Source organism: Somniosus microcephalus, chromosome 28 (genome assembly GCF_052327205.1).
Source record: "Somniosus microcephalus isolate GS21.2 chromosome 28, FLI_Smic_1.0, whole genome shotgun sequence".
NCBI lineage: Eukaryota > Metazoa > Chordata > Chondrichthyes > Squaliformes > Somniosidae > Somniosus > Somniosus microcephalus.
In genome coordinates this window covers 32,441,858-32,465,398 of record NC_141014.1, presented here as the reverse complement: position 1 = coordinate 32,465,398, position 23,541 = coordinate 32,441,858, and the positions used below count along the sequence as shown (strand labels likewise).

The 23,541-nt window shown below is 49.5% G+C and overlaps 1 protein-coding gene across 3 annotated transcripts in view; it reads right to left on the bottom strand.

The window, feature by feature from the left end:
- Positions 1-22,778, bottom strand: part of mybpc2a (myosin binding protein Ca) — a 112,057-nt gene extending 89,279 nt beyond the window's left edge. Inside the window, exons 1-5 of one of the 3 annotated variants that reach the window (XM_085969737.1) lie at positions 22,688-22,778; positions 9,494-9,757; positions 9,352-9,378; positions 5,805-5,909; positions 5,668-5,697 (exon numbers count right to left, since the gene is read on the bottom strand). In XM_085969737.1, coding sequence (XP_085825863.1) covers positions 5,668-5,697; positions 5,805-5,909; positions 9,352-9,378; positions 9,494-9,757; positions 22,688-22,709 — 448 coding nt within the window. In that variant the 5' untranslated portion in view covers positions 22,710-22,778. The remainder of the gene's footprint in view (positions 1-5,667; positions 5,698-5,804; positions 5,910-9,351; positions 9,379-9,493; positions 9,758-22,687) is intronic. The other 2 variants (XM_085969738.1, XM_085969739.1) reach the window with 2 other exon arrangements.
- Between the last annotated feature and the right edge of the window lie 763 nt (positions 22,779-23,541).

The window sequence follows — 23,541 nt, the reverse complement described above, 5'->3', positions numbered from 1 at the left end:
TAAGTTTCAATGAGATCCCCTCTCATTCTTCTAAACTCCAGCGTATAAAATATGGAGCGAAGACAGAACAGCTAATGTAGACAAAATTGGTTTAAACTCAATGGGGGGAATTTCCCCAGCCCTGGGGAGGCAGGACTGCCAGGAAAATGGCAGAAACTGGGAGCGGGTACCGAACCCGCCTCCGTGCCATCTTCCCGGGAGGCGGGTCCCCGACTCGCGCAGGGACCCGTCTCCTCGAGGCGGGAAGGGAATTAGAGCCAATTAACTGCCTGTTAACAGGCAATTTTGAGGCTTTTCCCCATTTTACTCCTGCAAGTGCGGGCTTCCCGAGGGCTGTGAACCTCGCCAGGGTCAGCGAGGCGAGCAGTGGGTCTCCGGGGGTGAGAGGGATCGAAAGTCCGCTGTGGAGGTGAGTGATGGGTGCAAGTGTGGAGAGGTAAGTATGAGAGGTGAGTGTAAAGTGTTAGAAAACGTTTACTTACCTTTGTTTCTTCCTGCAGGCGTCAACCCTTGGGGATCCAGAGGTGCCTCATTTCAACGGCAGAGATGACAGAATGGCTGCTGCATTCTCAGATGCAACAGCCATCTGATTTCTGCTGAGGAGAGAGGTTTTGATGAGCCTTCTGTACAAGGGCTCACCTTAGAACAGAGATAGTCAGTGGTTGACAGCTTTGAGAAGCTGTCAAACACTGGCAATTCATCTGTCAAAAAATTTTCGACGATGAAACGTCATACGCTGACGTCCTCTGTCGCCGGTAAGCCCGGGCGGGCTTAACAAGGTCAATCAAGGGAAAATAGCGTGGGTTGGCCGGACGTCGTTGGGGGCGGGACTGAAACCCGGAAACCAGAAGTCCCGCCTCCAGCACGTCTCCATTGAGAAAATCCAGCCCTGTGCTTGCTTTAGGTCACAGTGACACTCCTGGGTTAAGTCATAGTTCAGGACGATCGGAAGCAAAGGTTGCTGAGATAACATTGAAAAAGGATGATAGCTTAAGACAATGGAACAGGATGTTGATCAGACCGAGACCTCTATGGTTGTGTGTGTTCAGCAATCTGTTCGATGTCCTATGGGTCATAAGATTTTTAAAAATTCATTCATGGGATATGGGCCGGCATTTATTGCCCATCCCGAGTTGCCCCTTGAGAAGGTGGTGGTGAGCTGCCTTCTTGAACCGCTGCAGTCCCGTGTGGTGAAGGTGCTCCCACAGTGCTGTTAGGGAGGGAGTTCCAGGATTTTGACCCAGCGACAATGAAGGATCGGCCAATATATTTCCAAGTCAGGATGGTGTGTGACTCAGAGGGGTCACACACCATCCTGGTGGTGTTCCCATGCGCCTGCTGCCCTTGTCCTTCTAGGTGGTAGAGGTCGCGGGTTTGGGAGGTGCTGTCGAAGGAGTCTTACCGAGTTGCTGCAGTGCATCTCGTAGATGCCCAATAAAGTTAAACTGGGCAAGTATTAGACGATATAACAACAGAAAACGCTGGAAAAACTCAGCAGGCCAGGCAACATCCGTGGAGAGAGAAACAGAGTTAACGCTTCAGGTCGAAACCCTTCGTCAGAACTGAGGAAAAAAGGCAGGAAATGAAACAGATTAAAAGGCAGTCTGGGGGCTGGGAAATGGGGGAGGGGATGAAAGAAGAGACATTAAGAGATATTCAAGGCGAGACGAGATGGTAATTGGACAGGTAAAGAGACAAAGGATGGCTCTAGATGAAGTGTGAAATGCGCTGGCAGAGTGAGAGACAGCTGCCATGTGGGAGAGAGAAAAAAGGAAAAGGCACAAACCAAAAGTGTGGATAAAAAATATATAAAAATATAATAGGGGCCGAGGTTATGATCTGAAATTGTTGAACTCGATATCGAGTCCGGATGGCTGTAAAGTGCCTAATCGGAAGATGAGGTGCTGTTCCTCGAGCTTACGCTGAGCTTCCGTGGAACAATGCAAGAGGCCGCGGACGATGAGGTCTGAGTGGGAATGGGGCGGTGAATTAAAATGACAGGCGACTGGCAGCTCGGGGTCACCCTTACGGACTGAACGGAGGTGTTCCGCAAAACGGTCACCCAATCTGCGTTTGGTCTCCCCAATGTAGAGGAGACCGCATCGTGAGCAGCGAATACAGTATACTAGATTGCAAGAAGTACAAGTAAATCGCTGTTTCACCTGGAAGGGGTGTTTGGGGCCCTGGACAGTGGGAAGGGGGGAGGTATAAAGGCAGGTGTTGCATCTCCTGCGCTTGCATGGGAAGGTGCCGGGCGAAGGGGAAGGGGTGCTGGGGGTGGTAGAGGAGTGGACGATTAGACGATGAATGCTTGTTTTTAAAAATGGCATAAAAGAGGGATACAAAGCTTCACTCAGTTAGGAATTTCAGCTACCTTCAAGGAGAGGCACCGTGAACAGCCTGGACAGGCAACCGTTCACGATTCCCTGGGGAGTTCATTGCACGTGAGTTTCCAGACGTAGGGCTGCGTGTACTGCACTGTGTGTAGTCTTAAGATGAATGTTTTGAAACAGTGACCACATAGTTCATGTGGAAAAAGTCAGATAATATCAGGGTTTATAACAATGAAAACTCTACTGGCACACTCACTGCTCTGATTTCCAGTCCATTGGTTGCACGCTTAAGTTGACTTTGAGGGAATGAAGATCGGGCGGGTTCTACGGAGGGCGGGCGATTTGCTCCGCCAGATCTGCCCCTCTGTGTCTCAAGCCTCAGGGTGCCTACCCTGATCGTACATTGGAAACCCTCTTGGATCAAACCTGCAGTATCTCAACAGACACCAACCCGCAATATACCTGGAATGCTCAATGCTGCTCTAGTGATCATGTAACCAACGGAAGTCTATATAAATGCAAATGAAAGGATTATGCAAATATTTCCCCTCAGGTGTGGGCCGTGAGTGAGCAGCGAATAACCCTGTCATTGTACTGATATGAATATCCTCCTATTGTGTTGCGAGACCGAGGTGTGACAATCGCTGTATTCAAATCCGCTTGAAAATCCCCTATTACATGTTTGGAGTGAGCTGCTGATAGCACAGTGATTGTAATTGTATGAGAGGCCGGAACTGTCGTTTACACTCGGGTTAGACTTTAATTAACTCTCTCTGTGCCTGAATTTATGGCAAACTCTATTCACTAGAGCTCTAGTATATTGCACTGTGGTCTTTCAAAGCTAAATGTTGTCCGTGTGATGTACTTGCTGTCGTAAGCTTCCAATAATGCAGGGCGAAATCAAATGGGACACCAACTCTCACCCATTTCAGTTTGAAAGTGCTAGCTTATTTTGACGGCTCTCGCTTTTAAAAATGCTCTGGCGCAGTGTTCCCTGTAAGATGCACTTTGGTCTGCACGGCCTGTCCCTTTAAATTTCTGCGCCCACGCGGTACTTCCGATGGAAAGGCCGGTGAGCGGAGTGCGCGGGACCTTTCCCTTTACTGCCCGGCCGCGCAGCTTATAAGAACATAAGAACATAAGATGCAGGAGCAGGAGTCAGTCATTCGGCTCCTCGGGCCTGCTCCGCCATTCAATAAGATCATGGCTGATCTGATCTTGGCCTCAACTCCACTTCCTTGCCCGCTCCCCGTAACCCTTGACTCCCTCATCGTTCAAAAATCTGTCTATCTCCACCTTAAATATATTCAATGACTCCGCCTCCACAGCTCTCTGGGGAAGAGAATTCCAAAGATTCACGACCCTCTGAGAGAAGAAATTCCTCCTCATTTCCGATGTAAATGGGTGCCCCCTTATTCTGAAATTATGCCCCCTAGTTCTAGATTCTCCCACGAGGGGAAATATCCTCTCTGCATCCACCCTGTCAAGCCCCTTCAGAATCTTATATGTTTCAATAAGATCCCCTCTCATTCTTCTAAACTCCAATGAGTATAAGCCCAAGCTGCTCAACCTTTCTTCATAAGACAGCCCCTTCATCTCTGGAATCAACCTCATGAACGTTCTCTGAACTGCCTCCAATGCAAGTATATCCTTCCTTAAATAAGGAGACCAAAACTGTACGAAGTACTCCAGGTGTGGTCTCGCCAACGCCCTGTACAGTTGTAACAGGACTTCCCTACTTTTATACTCCATTCCTTAGAGGGAACATTGCTCTGGACCTGTGCCAGGCCACCAGACCTCATGCAGCCAGTGGCGACCCCAAATTTGCCAGGGAGGACTGGACCCCATGGGGGGAATTGTGACTTTGGGCGCCAGTGTAAAACGGGCAATATTGGCTCAGCTGCCTGTTGTCCATCTCTCCCGATTGACTTCAGTGGAAATGAAGTCAGTGTATCTGGAGCCGGTTGCACAACGTTGTACCAGAAACAGTTGGTAATCCACGGCTCCAGGGGGGAGAAATTGGGTGAGTAGCGCCACCTGTTAGCGCCTAAAGAGGCAGTCAGTGGCTGTAGCGCCACTGGCTGCGTCTCCCGCGATATTCAGTAGGGGCGCTAATGGTGGCGTTAGGCATTTGCACTGCGCCGCCACCGATGATGTCATCGGTGTGCGCAGCGCCCCATTCGTGCCCCGTTTGCAATATTTGGCAGCGAACGCCGCAGTTGCGCCGCTCGCTACCCGCGCCCGGTTCACGGGGCCTTACTGTGCCGGCAGCGGCGCAAGTTAAGGTGGAGGTGCAGGGCGGCCGCTTTTTCGGCGGCTGCCTGCCAGCACTTCCGTCCCCGGCCTCCTAACCACCCCCCCCCCGCGGCATTGCCGGCTGTTTCCCGAGAGCCCGGCACTTCTCCTTGGTGCTGGGCTCATTTGCCGGCACTCGCGAGCGGGGATCGCGCTGTTGCAGGCACCTCCCCCTTAACAGTGGGAGGAAGGCCTGCAGTACCGCAGCGTGCCGTGCCGCAGCGTGTGGCGCTGCAGCACGTTGCGCTGCGATAATCAGCTTCAGCGCCCTAAGAGGGATGCGGAGCGCCTCGAGCCTCGCCCCGTGTCCCTCGAGCGGCACTGAAACTGAATTTCTGGCGATCGGTATCACTCCGATCGCTGCGCTAAATCCTGCGCTCAGGCGACTTTTGCGCCCCAACCCAATTTCTAGGCCCTCAGGTGTTTAAGAGGGCTTCCAGTCAGTCTCATTCATAAGAAACATATGAACTAGGAGCAGGAGTCGGCCATACGGCCCCTCAAGCCTGCTCCGCCATTCAATAAGATCATGACTTATCTTCGATCTCAACTCCACTTTCCCGCCCGATCCCCATATTCCTTGATTCCCTTAGAGCCCAAAAATCTATCGTTCTCAGCCTTGAATATACTCGACGACTGAGCTATATAAGAAATTCTATGTAGCAGGAGTCACCACTGGAAATCTGGAGAGGTAACTCTGTCACTAACTCTACGGCTCTTCCCACTCAGGCCCAAGAAGCCCTCTGGGTCAGTGCTGTAATCATAGAATGACGCCGCACAGAAGGAGGCCATTCGGCCCCTTATGCCTGTGCCGGCTCTTTGTAGGAGCTCTCTAATTAGTCCCGTTCGATAGTAACTTTCAAAAGGGAATTGGATGTATACTTCAAAGGGAAAAATTTGCAGGGCCATAGGGGAAAAGTGCAGGGGGGGGAAAGTGGGACTAATTGGAGAGCTCGTTCAAACAGCCGGCACAGGCACGATGGGCCGAATGGCCTCCCTCTGTGCTCTATGATGGAAAAGCAAAATAAATCCAAATTCTTACCATCTTCAGAAAGTTCAGGTTGATCTGCAGCTTAAATAAAACACAGAAACCATTAATAACTATCAAAAAAATTAATAAAGATATTTTATATACAAGAAATATCACAGAAACAAGAAAGAAATAATTTATTTGACTACCTTGAGCAGGGGCTTCGACTTTGGCAGGGGCTTCAACTTTGGCAGGGGCTTCGACTTTGGCAGGGGCTTCGACTTTGGCAGGGGCTTCGACTTTGGCTTCAGCTACTGGAAGTAGAAGGGGAGAATTAATTAGTGTCCTTTTCTCTAACAATTCTACCAATTCTCTCCCCTCCTCAAGGTGTTGACTCCCTTCCTGGCTCCACAGTTGCGCACCAGTACTTTGCCCAAGTGGTCATTATCCAAAAGTCTAGACAGTGACCATCAGCTGGGCATTCGACCCTGGAAGGCAGCACTGTCGTGTCATTTTTTATTCGTTTACGGGATGTGGGCGTCGCTGGCAAGGCCAGCATTTATTGCCCATCCCTAATTGCCCTTGAGAAGGTGGTGGTGAGCCGCCTTCTTGAACCGCTGCAGTCCGTGTGGTGAAGGTGCTCCCACCGTGCTGTTAGGGAGGGAGTTCCAGGATTTTGACCCAGCGACGATGAAGGAACGGCCGATATACTTCTAAGTCAGGCTGGTGTGTGACCTGGAAGGGAACTTGGAGGTGGTGGTGTTCCCATGCGCCTGCTGCCCTTGTCCTTCTAGGTGGAAGAGGTTGCGGGTTTGGGAGGTGCTGCCGAAGAAGCCTTGGCGAGTTGCTGCAGTACATCTTGTAGATGGTACACACTGCAGCCACAGTGCGCCGGTGGTGGAGGGAGTGAATGTTTAAGGTGGTGGATGGGGTGCCAATCAAGCGGGCTGCTTTGTCCTGGATGGTGTCGAGCTTCTTGAGTGTTGTTGGAGCTGCACTCATCCAGGCAAGTGGAGAGTATTCCATCACACTCCTTACTTGTGCCTTGTAGATGGTGGAAAGGCTTTGGGGAGTCAGGAGGTGAGACACTCGCCGCAGAATACCCAGCCTCTGGCCTGCTCTTGTTGCCACAGTATTTATGTGGCTGGTCCAGTTAAGTGTCTTTTGCTGTCCTCACTCAATGTCCCGTCGCCCCGATAAACACCTGCAGTGGGGTAGAGGGGTGGGGTGGGGTGGGTGGGTGGGGGGGGGGGGGCGGAGGAGGAGGTCACCGGATGCTGACCATCAGCGGGAACCTTGACCAAGTTCCTGCTTCCTTGTACAGAACCGTACCAAATTCCCTCTGGAATTGCATACCGGCAAAATCCATAGACACTCCCCTACCCACCTTCCTAGTGACCACCTCAAAAAATTCAACTCAATTAGTCGGTCATGACCTACCCTTCACAAGACCATGCTGACTCACTTGGATCAGCTGGTACTTGTCCGAGTGTTCAGTCACTCTGTCTCTAATGACAGATTCCACAACTTATGTTAAACTGACAAGTCCGTAGTTACCCTTCTTAAGTAGTGGAGTGACATCTACAATTTTCCAATCCAAAGGCGCAGTTCCTAATTCGAGAGAGCTTTGGAAAATTATGACTAATGCCCTTACCTGTTTCTTTTAATACCCTGGGGCGGAAACCATCAGGTCCTGGAGATTTGTCTATCTTAAGTCCCAGTATTTTCTCCATTATCTTTTTTTTTCCCACTTGTATCAAATTCCCAGATCCTAGGGGTCTCAGTCCCTGGGGGTCATCAAATTGCTGCCCATCTCTTATCATTAGTTTATATTATTCTGTATTTGTTGACCTATTAGAATGTTACCTCAGTTGCTGTACATTAAGTCAAAGCATTTCCTGCAATGATGGACCTATTTTTCTTGTGTGCTGCCACTGTCTTTTGGAAGTTCAGAGAGGGAGGGCTCGAATTTCCAAGCCCCGTGGAGGCGGGTTTGGAGGCAGGAGTGGGGGAAAAATTGCAGAATTGGGGGGCAGGAACCCTTCCCGCCCCCAACCCACCTCCATGCCCGTTTCCCAGGAGGCGGGTACCCGACCTGTGCTGGGAGCCGCCTCCCCGAGGCGGGAAGGGGATTAGTGCCAATTAACTGCCTGTTAACAGGTAGTTAACAGGCAGTTTTTGGCCTAATCCCTATTTTTAGCCCTGAAGTGTGGGATTCCCGACGGCTCCAAACCACGGCAAGTTAGTGAGGCGGGCCGTCGGGCTGAAGGGCTTGGAGGGTTCGAGATGTCCGGTGTTCAGGTGAGTGATGGGTGCATGAGTGCAGAGGTAAGTGTGTTTGGTGTGTGTAAAGTGTTTAAATAAGTTTTACTTACCTTTACTTCCTTCCTTCAGGTCTCGGGAGTCCCTCATCTCACCGGCACAGAAAGCAGAATGGCTGCGAGCTGTCAAAAGTTGCAGCATTCTGCTTTCTGTTCTGGAGAGATTTCTAACTGAGTCTGTGGAGAAGGACTCAAGTTAGAAGTCAGATTGTCAGTGTTTGACAGCTTCACAGAGCTGTCAAATGCTGATATTTCATCTGTCAAAAGCTCTTGACAGATGAAATGGCAATCCCTAACGTCACCTGTAACCAGGTGTCCCTTAATTGGACTGCTGAGCCCGCTGGGCAGGCTTAACAAGGTCAATCAAAGGAAAATCGCGTGGGTTGGCCACAAATCGATGGAGGTGGGACTACAACCCCAAAAAGTGGGAGTCCCGCCTCCATCACGTCCCCATTGACAAAATCCAGCCCGGAGAATCTGTTAATATTTCTAGGCGGTTCCTAAGAGTATATCAGTATTTGAAAGGGGTCCCTCGGACTGTTTCAATATTTGCAGAGTATGCCTGGGAGAGTGTTAATATTTGTATGCAAGCCTGGGGAGTGTGTCAGTACTTATTAGGAGTCTTTGGGAGGATGTTAATATTTAAAGAGGGTCCGCAGGAGTGTGTCAGTATTTGCAAAGGGTTCTTAGGACTGTGTCAATATTGGCAGGAAGTCCCCTCACACAGAAACAACAACAACGTATATTTATATAGCGCCTTTAACGTAGTAAAACGTCCCAAGGTGCTTCACGGGATTGATTATCAAACAACGTTTGACACTGAGCCACATAAGGAGATATTACGACAGCTGACTAGAAGCTTGGTCAAATAGGTAGGTTTTAAGGAGCGTCTTAAAAAAGGAGAGGGGGGTAGAGAGGTGGAGAGGTTTAGGGAGGGAGTTCCAGCGCTTAGGGCCTAGGCAGCAGAAGGCACGGCCGCTGGATAACCAACGGTCTAATCTCGTGTGTGTGATGAACTTTTGCCCACTTTTGTGAGTTCGGCTGGTGTACATGGAAGCCCATCACAGCAACACTTTCAGAAGGGAGAGACTGAGAGTAGAGAGTCCATCACTTTACATAGAGAACATAGGAACAGGAGGGGGCCATTCAGCCCCTCGAGCCTGCTCCGCCGTTCAATGAGATTGTGGCTGATCTGTGCCGCAACACCATTTACCTGCCTTCGCTCCATGTCCCTCGATACCCTTGCCTAACAAAAAATCTCAAGTCTTGAAAACTCCAAGTTTTGAAAGCTCCAATTGTCCCTCAGCATCCACAGCCTTTTGAGGAGAGTTTTCCAGATTTCTACGACCACTGTATAGAGAGTGCTCTGCGGTAAAGTGTATTTTTTTTTAAAAAACAATGCTGAAACCACATGAGAGAAACAGAGAGTACTTACCAGGGACTGGTTCGGCCACACTCTTTTCTGTAAGGTAATAAAATACATCCTGATTAATTAATGGACAACCTTGGCCAATGCCCAGCTCATCTGGTTCTGGTGAATATGTAGGCGAGTGGTTCACTGCCAGAACGTTACTCACCGGCTTCCTTCACTTGGAGCTCAAACTTCTCCTTGGCCCTGCCCAACACAGCCATGTAAACCGAGGCGTCCTGCTTGGCCAGGTCATTGATGATCAGCGTGTGCTTCTTGCCCTCCGCCTTGATGGTGTACTTGGGGCCGGCGATGAGGTCCTTCCCGCCCTTCTGCCACTTCACCTTCACGTTCAGCTTATCCACCTCGGCCACAAACTCCGCCTTCCCGCCCAGACTCCCCGTTTGGCCCTGCGGCTTCTTGGTGAAGGCAGCTGATTCGGGGGGGGGGGGAAGAAGAAGAAATCAAAGATATAGGCCACCGCAAGGCAAGAGATGAGGAAGAAGAGGGGAGGGAGGAAAAGAAAGAGTAGAGGAGCACAAAACCTTCTTTTAAAACTGCAATTGCAAGGTTAAAATGGTACGTGACACACATTTTTCATTATTTCTTACACAGTGACTTCCCAATATGGCCGTCTAGGCTCCCAGAATGCACAGTGAGGTCAACCCGCTCTTTCTCTTATAAGGCCGAGGGAACCAATATTATACAAAATGGATATTGAGGCACTGGAGCAGACACAGAAAAAGATTTACAAGGATGATACCAGAACTGAGAGGTTATAATTATCAGGAAAGGTTGAACAGGCTGTTTTCTTGAGAAAAGAGAAGGTTGACCTGATCGAGGTCTTTAAGATTATGAAAGGGTTTGCTAGGGTAGACGTAGAGAAGATGTTTCTGCTGATGGGCGAGACCAGAACTAGGGGCCATCAATATAAGAGAGCCACTAATAAATCCAATGGGGAATTCAGGAGAAACTTCTTTACCCGGAGAGTGGTTAGGATGTGGAACTCGCTACCACAGGGAGTGGTTGAGGTGAATAGCACAGATGCATTTAAGGGGAAGCTAGATAAGCACATGAGGGAGAAAGGAATAGAAGGACATGCTGACAGGTTTAGATGAAGAAGGGTGGGAGGAGGCTCGTGTGGAGCGTATAAATACCAGCATAGACCTGTTGGTCTGAACGGCCTGTTTCTCTGCTGTACAGACTACGTAACTCTATGTAGCCCCGCTGTAGTGGGCACCCCAGCAAACAGCTGAACCAAACACATGCACAGAAGCCGGATCCCATCATCTCTTCGGCCAGTCAAGGTCGCCTCAACAACTTGCATTTATGTAGTGCCTTTAACGTAGCAAGGGCTTCACAGAGGCGCAATCATATAAACAAACGCCTCCGGGCTATTATGATGCCCAACTGCGCTCTTCAACCCACAGTAACTGTTTTGGAAGTCACGAGCATTGGGAGTTTCCACTCGGGAGAGGTCATGAGGAAAGTCCCAGCGAAGGGGTATTTCTCACTGCCTGTTTCTCCCTCTGTAATTTGGAAAGATTGGATGGGCTGGGGTTGTTTTCTTTGGAACAGAGGAGGCTGAGGGGAGACTTGATTGAGGTGTATAAAATTATGTGTGGAGAGGAAGGACCTATTTCCCTTAGCAGAGAGGTCAATAACCAGGGGGCATAGATTTAAAGTAATTGGTAGAAGGATTACAGGAGAACTTTCTTCACCCAGAGGGTGGTGGGGGTCTGGAACTCACTGCCTGAAAGGGTGGTCGAGGCAGAAACCCTCATCACATTTAAAAGATATTTGGAAATACACGTGAAGTGCCGTAACCTACAGGGCTACGGACCAAGAGCTGGAAAGTGGGATTAGGCTGGATCGCTCTTTCTCAGCCGGCACAGACACGATGGGCTGAATGGCCTCCTTCTGTGCTGTAAACTTCTATGATTCTATGATATGAAACTCATATTTATTATCATTTGAGAGGAAGGAGATGTAGCCATTGGGGGCTGAGGCAGCGGGTAGATGTGCTTAATCACAGATTTGATGGATGGTTGAGGGAAAGGATATATAGATTCTTCCTTTCTTCATTTTTCCTGCGTGCTGTCTCCATTTCTCTCTGCCTTGTTTAATTATATCTTAAGATTTAGTTTTCTCCGAGTTCCTTTGCCTGAATTTCCCTTTTCTTTCTTTCTACTCCTCCCCATTCCATTTTTGTTGTTGTTCCACTTTAACTCTTCGATCTCTCTCCTTCTCTCACCCTCCTCCGTCCCCTTCATTATATTAATATATAAGAACATAAGAAGTAGGAGCAGGATTAGGCCATACGGCCCCTCGGGCCTGCTCCGCCATTCAATAGGATCATGGCTGATCCGAACCTAGACTCACGTCCACTTCCCTGCCCTCTCCCCGTAACCCTTAATTCCCTTATCTGCTAGGAAACTGTCTATCTCCGTTTTAAATTTATTTAATGTCGCAGCTTCCACAGCTCTCTGGGGTAGCAAATTCCATAGATTTACTACCCTCTGAGTGAAGAAGTTTCTCCTCATCTCAGTTTTGAAAGGGCAGCCCCTTATTCTAAGATTATGCCCCCTAGTTCTAGTCTCACCCATCCGTGGAAACATCCTCCCCGCATCCACCCGATCAATCCCCCTCACAATCTTATATGTTTCGATAAGATCGCCTCTCATTCTTCTGAACTCCAATGAGTAGAGGCCCAACCTGCTCAACCTTTCCTCATACGTCAACCCCCTCATCTCCGGAATCAACCGAGTGAACCTTCTCTGAACCTCCTACATTACAACAGTGACTACACTTTTAAAATGCTGTGAAGCGCTTTGGGATGTCCTGAGGTTGTGAAAGGCGTGATATAAATGCAAGTCTTTCTTTCTTCTCTTCTCCTGGGTTTTCCTCCTGACTTTTTCACGCTCCTCTCCCAAAGGCCCTGGCACCTTGCTGAGCTCTAGTTCCCCAGGCACTGACAGCCTACCAGTGCCATTCTTCCTGGGTAAGCCCAGAAAGGCTTCTTGACCATGGACACTGACATAATAAAACTCACTACGCACTTGGTTTGAACATAAAGCAAGGTTTTAATCAACTTGTTTCAGAACATGGAGGTCTAGTTGTACTTCACTAGTTCCTTGTCTTACAAAATGTCCCTGGCAAGCTGGGCCCACGCCCGAGTATTTATACTCCTTGGACGGCGCCACCAGCTGGCCGTCCAGCGTTATTTCACGAGTGGTTTCTTGAATGATGAGATTTATAACAGACACCATCATAGCTCAGCCTGATCCCGTGCCCACCCTTTGCCCACATGGTGATCGGGTGCAAAAGCTCAGGTCGACTGTCCCCCTCCGTAGCCCAGGGCACTGAAGCCAGTGTAACACCCCAACTAATGCTCGCCCAGCCTTGGCTCAGCGGGTAAGCTGTCTCGCCTCTGAGTCAGAAGGTTGTGGGTTCAAGTCCCACTCCAGAGACCGAGCACAAAAATCTAGGCTGACGCTTCCAGTGCGGTGCTGAGGGAGTGCTGCACTGTTCGAGGTGCCGTCTTTCAGATCAGACGTTAAACCGAGTGCCCGTCTGCTCTCTCAAGTGGACGTAAGCAACCTCATGGCACTATTCCGAAGAAGAGCAGGGGAGTTATCCCCGGTGTCCTGGCCAATATTTATCCCTCAAAAAACAGCTTATTTGGTTATTATCTCAATGCTGTTTGTGGGATCTCGTTGTGTGCATATTCTCTGCCACAGTTCCCTACATTGCAGCAATTCAATGACTGTAAAGCGCTTTGGGAGGTCAGGAGGTCACGAATGGCGCGATATAAATGCAAATCTTTCTTTTTCTTTTTATCAGCTAACTCAGCTCAAACTGGGAACCGAAGCCGGGATCTTCCACGTATAGTTCACATCAGGTGGTGTCTTCACCCACGGAGCCATAGGGGGACCATTGTCACTTGTCAGAAGGTCGTGGGTTCAAGCACATAACCTAGGCTGACACTCCAATGCAGCACCAAGAGGGTGCTACATTGTCAGAGGAGCTGGCCATTGGTTGAGACTGAGGCCCCGTCTGCCTGGCCAGGTGGACAGAAAAGCTGCCATGGCACTTGACGTAATAAAACTCACTACGCACTTGGTTTGAGTATAAAGCAAGGCTTTAATCAACTTGTTTCAGAACATGGAGGTCTAGTTGTACTTCACTAGTTCCTTGTCTTACAAAATGTCCCTGGCAAGCTGGGCCCACGCCCGAGTATTTATACTCCTTGGACGGCACCACCAGCTGGCCGTCCAGCGTTACTTCATGAGTAGTTTCTTGATGAATGATGAGATTTATAACAGCACTATTCTGAAGAGGAGCAAAGAGCTCCATTGGTGCTCCGGCCAATATTCAACCAACAACGCGGCAAACCCGACTAACTGGTCATTTATGTCGTTGCTGCCTGTGGGATCTTGCTGTGCACAAAACTGTGCCGGCGCATTGGCCTACGGCACATCGGTGACTACGCTTCCAAAGTAAATTAATTGGCCGTTTAGCGCTTTGGGATATGAAAGACAGCGTGTAAAAGTTAGGCTCTGTCCTGTCCTTTAGTTTGGCAGACTGCTCCCAAGTCTCTGGTCCCACTGGCGTTCTCTCTCTCTCTCTCTCTCTTGCTCTGTCCTCGTCACCACGCCCTTTCGGCCATTAACTGTGAGGATTTACAGCTCTGACCTGGGCACCGAGCTGACTCAGGAGCTGAGGGAGGACTTGGCTGCTGACTGTGGGCTGTCAAGGAGCCCAACTCCTGTGATTTATGCCCTACTTTAAACTCTATCTGCAAAGTGTATCCTTATTTAAGTCACGGACCCCGACAAATCAAAAAGTGAGCCAAAGAAGGAACAGATGGCAGCTTCTTTGGAAATGTGATCCCTTTACACAGTCATAACTCAGGGCATGGGACAGCATTAAGGAAAATCCTTATGGATTCTGGTGTGTGATCGCTCCTTTTCATCCCCATGGCTGCTGATGAGCCCCTGACATTTATAAATAATGTGAAATATTAAAAGCGCCTTCCATGAATATTATAGTCGTGATCGGACCTGGCTGTAGGTCGAAAACTGGGCAGGCAAAGGGACTCGAGTTACATCAAGTCTACAGCATAGAAGCAGGCCATTCGGCCCAACTGGTCTATGCCGGAGCTTAACTTCCACACGAGCCTCCTCCAAACGCTACTTAGAATCTTACAGCACAGGAGGAGGCCATTCGGCCCATCGTGCCCGTGCCGGCTCTTTGACGGAGCTCTCCCATTTAGTCCCACACCCCAACTTTTTCCCCATAAGCCCTGCAAATTAGCCCTCTTCAACTACACGTCCAATTTCCTTGGATAGGTTCCTGTGGAATCTGATCCCACTGCCCTTTCAGGCAGAGCGCTCCAGATACTTCATCTCACCATAGCTTTAGTTCCTGGAGTTTGCTTTGCTTTTGCTATAAAAAGAAAATCACTGAACACCCTCGATAGCTGATTGGTTGGGATGCAGGAAGTAGAGGAGCGAGACGGCGACTGGAATGAGCAGTCTCTTGGTGTCCGGTTAACAGTCTGGAAACTTCTGGTCGGTCCCAAACAGATGGCAATGCGAGCCATTGGGCATTAATTATAGAATAATGAAACTGAATGGCAGTGCCATATTAGTGGTGATGGACTCCATCGCATCTACTGTGTATATCAGATGACTATCGCTGTATAATATAGCTGAAGCATCTAAAGAATACAAGAACGTTACAATCTTACTTCAAATGAGTTGAGCCGTCAAAGCTCCCTTGGGTTAGAGCTATCATTTGAACTCCTTGATTAGATTACAGGCCAGCACTTGGTCCTGAACCATTAATTCACTGGCTTGGCGTGGGTTGGGGAGCAAGGACGGGAGGAGGGGGGTCTGCTCATGCCGCTTGTCTGTGGAACTCCTGTGGCCAGCGTGCGCGGTGATTCGGTGAGCGCGCCTCGGAAGATTTCCTCTCTTCGGAATTTCAGCCTCGATTTTAAAATTCTCATGCTTGTTCCCAAATCCCTCCACGGCCCTTGCCCCCCCCCCCCCCCCCACCTCTGTAACCTCCTCCGGCCCCACAACCCTCCGAGATCTCGGCGTTCCTCCAACTCTGGACTCTTGCGCATCCCCCGATTTCTATTGCTCTACCACTGGCGGCCGCGCCTTCAGCTGCCTAGGCCCTAAGCTCTGGAATTCCCTGCCTAAACCTATCCACCTCGCTACCTCTCTCTCCTCCTTCAAGATGCTCCTTAAAACCTACCTCTTTGACCAAGCTTTTGATCACCTGCCCTAATATCTCCTTATGTGGCTCGGTGTCAGATTTTGTTTGATAATCGCTCCTGTGAAGCGTCTTGGGACGTTTAACTATGTAAATGGCGCTATACAAAGGCAAGTTGTTGATGTTGACAACGTACGCACGTCCTGATTTAGCTAGAGGATACGTGGCAGAGGAAGCCTTCATCACGACTTGCATTTATATGGCGCCTTTAACTTTGTATAAAACGCCCCAAGGCGTGCGAGTTGTCAAGAGATTCTTCAGAAACCTGTTCAGCGTCTAAGCTGTTTGATACCCACGTCAAATTTCTGCCTAAACTTTCAAAATTGCACACCAGTGTCATTTCTGTCGGTTTGACACTTGCCGATGATCTGATCAAGAACACGCCAAGTCATTCGTTTGAGAGGCTGAGGAAATCGGGGGGGCTTTGTTACCAGAAGGACACAAATGTTCTCACCAACACCCAGGTGTCAGCCGTGGTTCAGTGGGCGACACTCTTGCCTACTGAGTCGGAAGGTTGTGGGTTCAAGCTCCCGCTCCAGACTACAGGACGATATAGACGAGTTGGTCAGATGGGCAGAACAGTGGCAAACGGAATTTAACCCTGAAAAGTGTGAGGTGATGCATTTTGGGAGGACTAACAAGGCAAGGGAATATACAATGAATGGTAGGACCCTAGGAAGGACAGAGGATCAGAGGGACCTTGGTGTGCATGTACATAGATCCCTGAAGGCAGCAGGACAGGTAGATAAGGTGGTTAAAAAGGCATATGGGATACTTATATTCTATGCCTCGGCTAATGAAGGCAAGAGCAGGGAGGTTATGATGGAGCTGTACAAAACGCTAGAGAGACTGGACAGGCTGGGGTTGTTTTCCTTAGAGCAGAGAAGGCTGAGGGGGGACCTGATTGAGGTGTACAAAATTATATGGGGCATAGATAGGATAGATAGAAAGGAACTTTTCCCCTTAGTAGAGGGGTCAATAACCAGGGGGCATAGTTTCAAGGTAAGGGGCAGGAGGTTTAGAGGGGATTTGAGGAAAAAAAAATTCACCCAGAGGGTGGTTGGAATCTGGAACTCACTACCTGAAAGGGTGGTAGAGGCAGGAACCCTCACAACATTCAAGAAGTATTTAGATGAGCACTTGAAACGCCATAGCATACAAGGCTACGGACCAAGTGCTGGAAAATGGGATTAGAATAGACAGGGCTTGATGGCCGGTGCGGACACGATGGGCCGAAGGGCCTCTTTCTGTGCTGTATAACTCTATGACTCTATGTCAGTATTCTGGGCTTGCAGCCCTGAGGGAGCTCTGCACTGTCGGATGTGACGATTAACGTCTGGCCCCCCCTCAGAAGGACGTAAAAGACCCCAATGGCACTACTTGAAGAACAGCTGGGGTGATCTGGCCAGTGTTTATCCCTCAAACAGATTATCTGGAATGGGCAATACACCCACATCCCAGGAACAAATTACAAAAAAACTATCACATTGCTGCTTGTGGAACCTTGCTGTGCGCAAATTGGCTGCGTGTTTCCTACATTCCTACACTTTAAAAGCACTGCATTGACTGTAAAGCGCTTTGGGATGTTCTGAGGTTCTTTTTATGACTCAGTTTCTCTCCTGCCATCTATTTTGTTTTATCCTCGTGAAAAAGTGAAGACAAAAGCTCAGTAAATTAAGAAAAAGTGGACATGAAAACGAGAAGATTAAGGGGTAAAAATTGGGTAGCGCCCTGAAAAAGTTAGCGTCCTTTTGGCTGATTTTCCCTGGTAGCGCCCCGAGAGGGAGGCAGGGCACGACTGGAAGCGACCCCACCTCCCTCTTGGGGCGCTGCGAGCCAAAACCGCAGCGATACGTGCTGCGGTACTGCAGGCTTTTCTCCCCTTATTAAAGGGGAGGGGCCTGGCGCAGCGTGCCCCGGCGCCCAGCTGGACCAGCAGGGATCGGGAGTGCCGGCAAACGAGCCCAGCACTCAAGAGGAATGCTGGGCTCACGGAGAGCAGCCAGCAACCCGCTGGGGGGCTTCAAGGGGGCCCGGGAGGCAGGTGCTGGCAGGTGGCCAGCAACAAAAATGGCCACCCGCCACCTCCCCTTTAACTAGCGCCATCCCGGCCGCAGGTAGGCCCCCCCTGACCCCGGTGGACATAGCATCTGGCGGTAAGTTGGGGGGGCGCCACCCAATGTTACAGCCGGGGTGTGAGCAGGGCGCTGCGCACGGCGATGACGTCATTGCCAGCGGCACAGCACCGCACGGCGCTAACGGTTAGCACCGCCGCTAACCTCCCACTGAATTTCGCGGGATGCGTTAGCGGCGCTGCGCCCAGGCACTCGTTGATTTGCACCCCGTTAGCACCCTCTTAGGGCACTAACGGGAGCTGCAAATCATCCGAAATTAGCCCTCTAAGAGTGACGGGGCAAAAAGAGATAGACTGTGGTAAAAGAGACAGAGACAAAGAGGGGCACACAGAGGCAGAAAGGAACAGAAGAGACAGAGACAGCGAGAGCGATGCACGCAGACGCAGAGACAGAAAGTGAGGGGGAGAGACAGATAGAGACAGGCAAAGAGAGAGAGACAGACAGAGGCAGCAGCAGTAGGCAGAGAGAGAGAGACACACACACAGAGTGAGGCACAAAGGCAGACAGTGAGAGACGGGAAGGGGAATTGAGAGAGACAGACAATGAGAGAGAGACAGACATGGACAGGCAGAGAGAGAAAAAAAGTGAGACGGTGACAGAGGCAGACATAAAGGGAGCAATATAGACAGAGACACAGCAAGAGAGGCGGGGAGGTGGGGTGTTAAAATTACTGAGGAAAAGATAGTTTGACTGGAAGGGAGAATGGAAAAAAGACAAACATTAAAATGTTTTATGAGCCTTAAGTGTTGGTTGATGGGATTTAACTTAATGCTCCTTTAAATCCTGTTACTTAATTTATTTTCCAGGGACAGGATGTCTAACACTCAGCATTAGTGTTGGGTTAAAGTCACGCAGCCAGGCTGAGAGGAGTGGCGCTGGTAGTCGGTCCTATTAGGGGCAGAGAAGACTGCTCGCCCTCCCCTCCTCTCCTCACCCCCTCCCTCACCAGGGCTCAGGGGCACGAGATAAGATGAAATGATACACTGCCAAAGTCTGCAATCCCCCTCAGTATGGAAACCCGATACCCCGCGAGACAGGCTTCAAATTAGTTTGACAGCAGTTTTAAGACAACTTAACATGTCAGGCGCTATTTTCAGCATGTCCACCGTTGACTGGTGGCGAGATATTTCGTTACCAATATTGTCGCTTTAACCCCTCGAGGGGGCCGCTGGGGTTATCTGATCTAAACCACCGCCATATTTCCTTCAGGAGCGAAGGGTTGCAGTTAATGCTGTGTCGATTAGCCCTGGCCTTTTGGAAGAAAGGAGCTGGATAAACATGGGGTTATGGATAGGCGTGAAGGTCAAGTTATATAAAGGGGCGTGTGCGCGGATAGAGAGGAAGATAAGGAAGGGCTTGCATTTATATAGCGCCTTTCACGACCTCAGGACGTCCCAAAGCGCTTTACAACCAATGAAGCACTTTTTGGAGTGTAGTCACTGTTGTAATGTGGGCAACGCGGGCAGCCAATTTGCGCACAGCAAGCTCCCACAACAGCAATGTGAAAATGACCAGATCATCTGTTTTTTCAAATGTTGGTTGAGGGATAAATTTGGGGCCCAGGATGAGGGAGGATGTTTCCCCTGGCTGGGGGGGCGGTCTAGAACGAGGGGTCACAGTCTCAGGATACAGGGTAGGACATTTAGGACTGAGATGAGGAGAAATGTCTTCACTCAGAGGGTGGTGAACCTGTGGAATTCTCTACCACAGAAGGCTGTGGAGGTCAAGTCTCTAGACACAAAAGGCATCAAGGGGTATGGGGAGAGAGCAGGAATATGGTATTGAGGTAGAGGATCAGCCATGATCATATTGAATGGCGGAGCAGGCTCGAAGGTCCGAATGGCCAACTCCTGCTCCTATTTTTCTATGTTTTTAGGGCACCGGGAATCAATCACAGAATCACAGAAACCCCACAGTGCAGATAGAGGCCGTTTCGGCCCATCAAGCCTGCACCGACACATATCCCACCCGATCCCCGTAACCCCTGCACCGACACATATCCCACCCGATCCCCGTAATCCCTACACCAACACATATCCCACCCTATCCCTGTAACCCCACGTATTTAATCCCCCTAACACTAAGGGTCAATTTATCATAGCCAATCAACCTAACCCGCACATCTTTGGACTGTGGGAGGAAACCGGAGCACCCGGAGAAAACCCACGCAAACACGGGGAGAATGTGCAAACTCCACACAGACAGTCGCCCGAGGCCGGATTCGAACCCGGGTCTCTGGCGCTGTGAGGCAACAGTGCTAACCACTATGCCACCGTGCTGCCCCTGGCTCTTCATCGAAATAGGATCTTTTACGTCCGCCTGCGAGGGCAGACGGGGCCTCGGCTCTGCATCACATGAGCTGCTGGGATCATGGAAATATCACACCGTAAAATGCAAGGGGTCAAAAGGCCGACAAAAAAAAAGAGAAAGGGCAAAACCGCTTTTCTTAAACTCCTGGCGTTTACATCTGCTGTTCCACTGGGAAAGGCAGCGTAATGTGACGAGAGGGGGTGGGGGGCAGGGCCACAGGTTGCGACTGGTGCCGATGTGGGGGGTTAGGTAAATATTAAAGGCAAGTTGCATTTACACGTTTGCGAATTGGCGCCGATCCGAATCTGTCCCGATCTTCACATTCTCAGAGCTAGAAATGATTTCCGTCGTTGCATCATTTATTATTTCTGTTCATTTTAAAATCTATTTCGAATTGGAGTATTCTTGAGAGTTCCGCCAAGGGGGGAGGGGCAGAATTTAAGAACCAACTCATGGTGGGGGGGGGCGGTGGGTTCTGTGAGTTAAAAGAGTTTCGTGAGTTTGAGGTCTTTGTAAGGAGTTGGTCATTAGAGTCTTAACCTTTCAATACTTTCAGACTGCGAGGGGGAACGTAATTTTTTTGGCGGGGGGGGAAGAGAATGCTGGAAGGGCACATCACGACAGTGACCGCACTTCGAATGCGCATCATTGGCTGTAAAGCGCTTTGGGACATCCTGAGGTGGTGAAAGGCGCTATAGAAATGCAAGTTCCTTCCTTTTTTCACGGCATCTGAAAGAGGGTGCTCACCTGCCCTTTCCTCCTTCAGAACCCACTGTGCAAACGAGCTCTGATTTCCTGTCAGTGCAGCCTGGAGGAGGTTGGGCAGATATGCTATTGCACCCAAGGATTATGCCGCAAGGGGAGAAACATAGAAAAAATAGGAGCAGGAGTTGGCCATTCGGCCCTTCGAGCCTGCTCCGCCATTCAATATGATCATGGCTGATCCTCTATCTCAATACCATATTCCCGCTCTCTCCCCATACCCCTTGATGCCTTTTGTGTCTAGAAATCTATCTATCTCCTTCTTAAATATATTCAGTGACTTGGCCTCCACAGCCTTCTGCGGTAGAGAATTCCACAGGTTCACCGCCCTCTGAGTGAAGAAATTTCTCCTCATCTCAGTCCTAAATGTCCTACCCCGTATCCTGAGACTGTGACCCCTCGTTCTAGAGACCCCCCAGCCAGGGGAAACATCCTCCCTGCATCCAGTCTGTCTAGCCCTGTCAGAACTTTATACGTTTCAATGAGATCCCCTCTCATTCTTCTAAACTCTAGTGACTACAGGCCTAGAGAGAGGAGAAGAAAACACTTGAGGGGTGGGGGGGGGAATGAAATAACGTTTGACTTGGGTGACTAAAATAAAGGTGGACTCCAGGGTAAACTGTACACAGTCTGTAGTGGGAAGGGGGCTGTGCTCCTCAACTTTAATTCCCCCCCCCCCCGCCCAAAATAAGATAATTTGGGTCCGTTCCCCCCCCCCCACCCCCTCACCTCACAGTTTGATATTGAAACAGATTATCAAACCTCCCTAACAGCACTGTGGGAGCACCTTCACCACACGGACTGCAGCGGTTCAAGAAGGTGGCTCACCACCTTCTCGAGGGTAATTAGGAATGAGCAATAAATGCCGGCCTTGGCGGCGACGCCCACATCCCAAGGAATTAATATTAAAGAAAAGGTTAAGCCTCCAATAGCGAACTCCACTTGCCAGCAAACATCTCAAATTCTCCAAACACGCCCCACCCCCCCCAAGCTATATTCTGCCCTGCCCCTTACTAGAACTCTCAAATACTCCAATTCTAAATAGCTTTTTCATTACATTTTTTAAAAAGAATAGCAATAATATTAATGCAACTACAGAAATAATATTGCATGTTTGTTAGGACACCTCAGAGAATAATGCAGCACAGGAGGTGGCCATTCGGCCCATCGTCCCACTCCCACCCCCCTGCTCTTTCCTCACAGCCTTGCAAATGTTTCCTTTTCAAGTATTTATCCAATTCTCTTTTGAAAGTTACTATTGAATCTGCTTCCACCGCCCTTTCAGGCAGCGCGTTCCAGATCACAACAAAAAGCTTATGTCAAATACGGTGCCTCAAGAGTTGCTTGTTTTGAGAATAATGAAGATTGGGAAATGCTTCAATTTTGCAAACCTGAATGTGCACCTTGCGTTTGATATTTACTCATCCCCAGGCTCAATCTGCAGCCCTTTAGCTGCCTGTCCCAGTGGAATAGCAGAGGTAAATGCCAGGAGTTTATATAAAAAGAATTCTCTGTGATTCTGGCACAGCCGAGATACAGAATCGCCTCAAAAAGTGTTTTTATTTCATTAAAAGAACTTCCAGCAAAAAATCTAAGTTGCATTTTCCCCAAGTTTGAATTCACAATTTACGCTATAGCCAATATAAATATATAAAATGACATATAAAATATAAAGCGTTCTCTTTATTGTCCAAATTGTTCAAAAGATTTAAACTAAATTATTTTGCATTATTAATAACTATTCCCATTGGAGAAATAAATAAGGTCAGATCACACACAGAGTTTAAAGATTGTTATTTTAAAGTTTGCAAACTATTTTTTGCAATGTGTTCCTAAACGGGAGGACTCCCCTGGGACCCAGGGTCACTGACCTGGTTTCTTGAGCTCCGGCATCTTTGCGTCTCGACCCTGCACCTGCTCCCGCTCCTACTCCCACTGCGCGATCGGCTGGGAGCGACGGGCCGGGAGATAAGAGACCTCTAGATCAGAGAGAGGCTGAGGGACACCCGATCCCCTCCCTGCACCCTGGCAGACAGCACTGGCATTCCCCCGGGGAGGGACCGAGACACAGGAGGGACAAGGGCCAGAGACGCTGAGAGCCTGGGACAGAGAGAGAGAGTGAGAGAGAGAGCGAGAGAGAGATAGAGACAGGGGAGAGAGTGACAGAGGGAGAGAGTCACAGAAAGAGACACAGAGGGAGAGGGAGAGAGTGACAGAGAGAGGGAGAGAGAGAGAGGGGGGAGAGAGTGACAGAGAGAGTGACAGAGAGACAGAGGGAGAGAGGGAGAGAGAGAGACAGAGGGAGAGAGAGAGGGAGAGAGAGACAGAGGGAGAGAGATAGAGAGACGGGGAGAGAGTGACAGAGAGAGAGGGATGGAGGGAAAGAGTGAGAGAGAGAGGGAGAGAGTGACAGAGAGACAGAGGGAGGGAGTGACAGAGAGAGAGAGTGACAGAGAGAGAGATAGCGAGGGAGAGAGTGACAGATAGAGAGAGACAGAGGGTGAGTATGACAGAGAGATAGAGACAGAGGGATAGATAGATAGAGAGGGACAGAAATAGATAGATGGAGTGAGTAACAGAGAGAGATAGAGAGACAGAGGGTGAGTGTGACAGAGGGATAGATAGATAGATAGATAGAGACAGAGGGAGAGAAATAGATAGATGGAGTGAGTGACACAGAGAGAGAGAGAGAGTGACAGAGAGAGATAGAGAGGGAGAGAGTGAC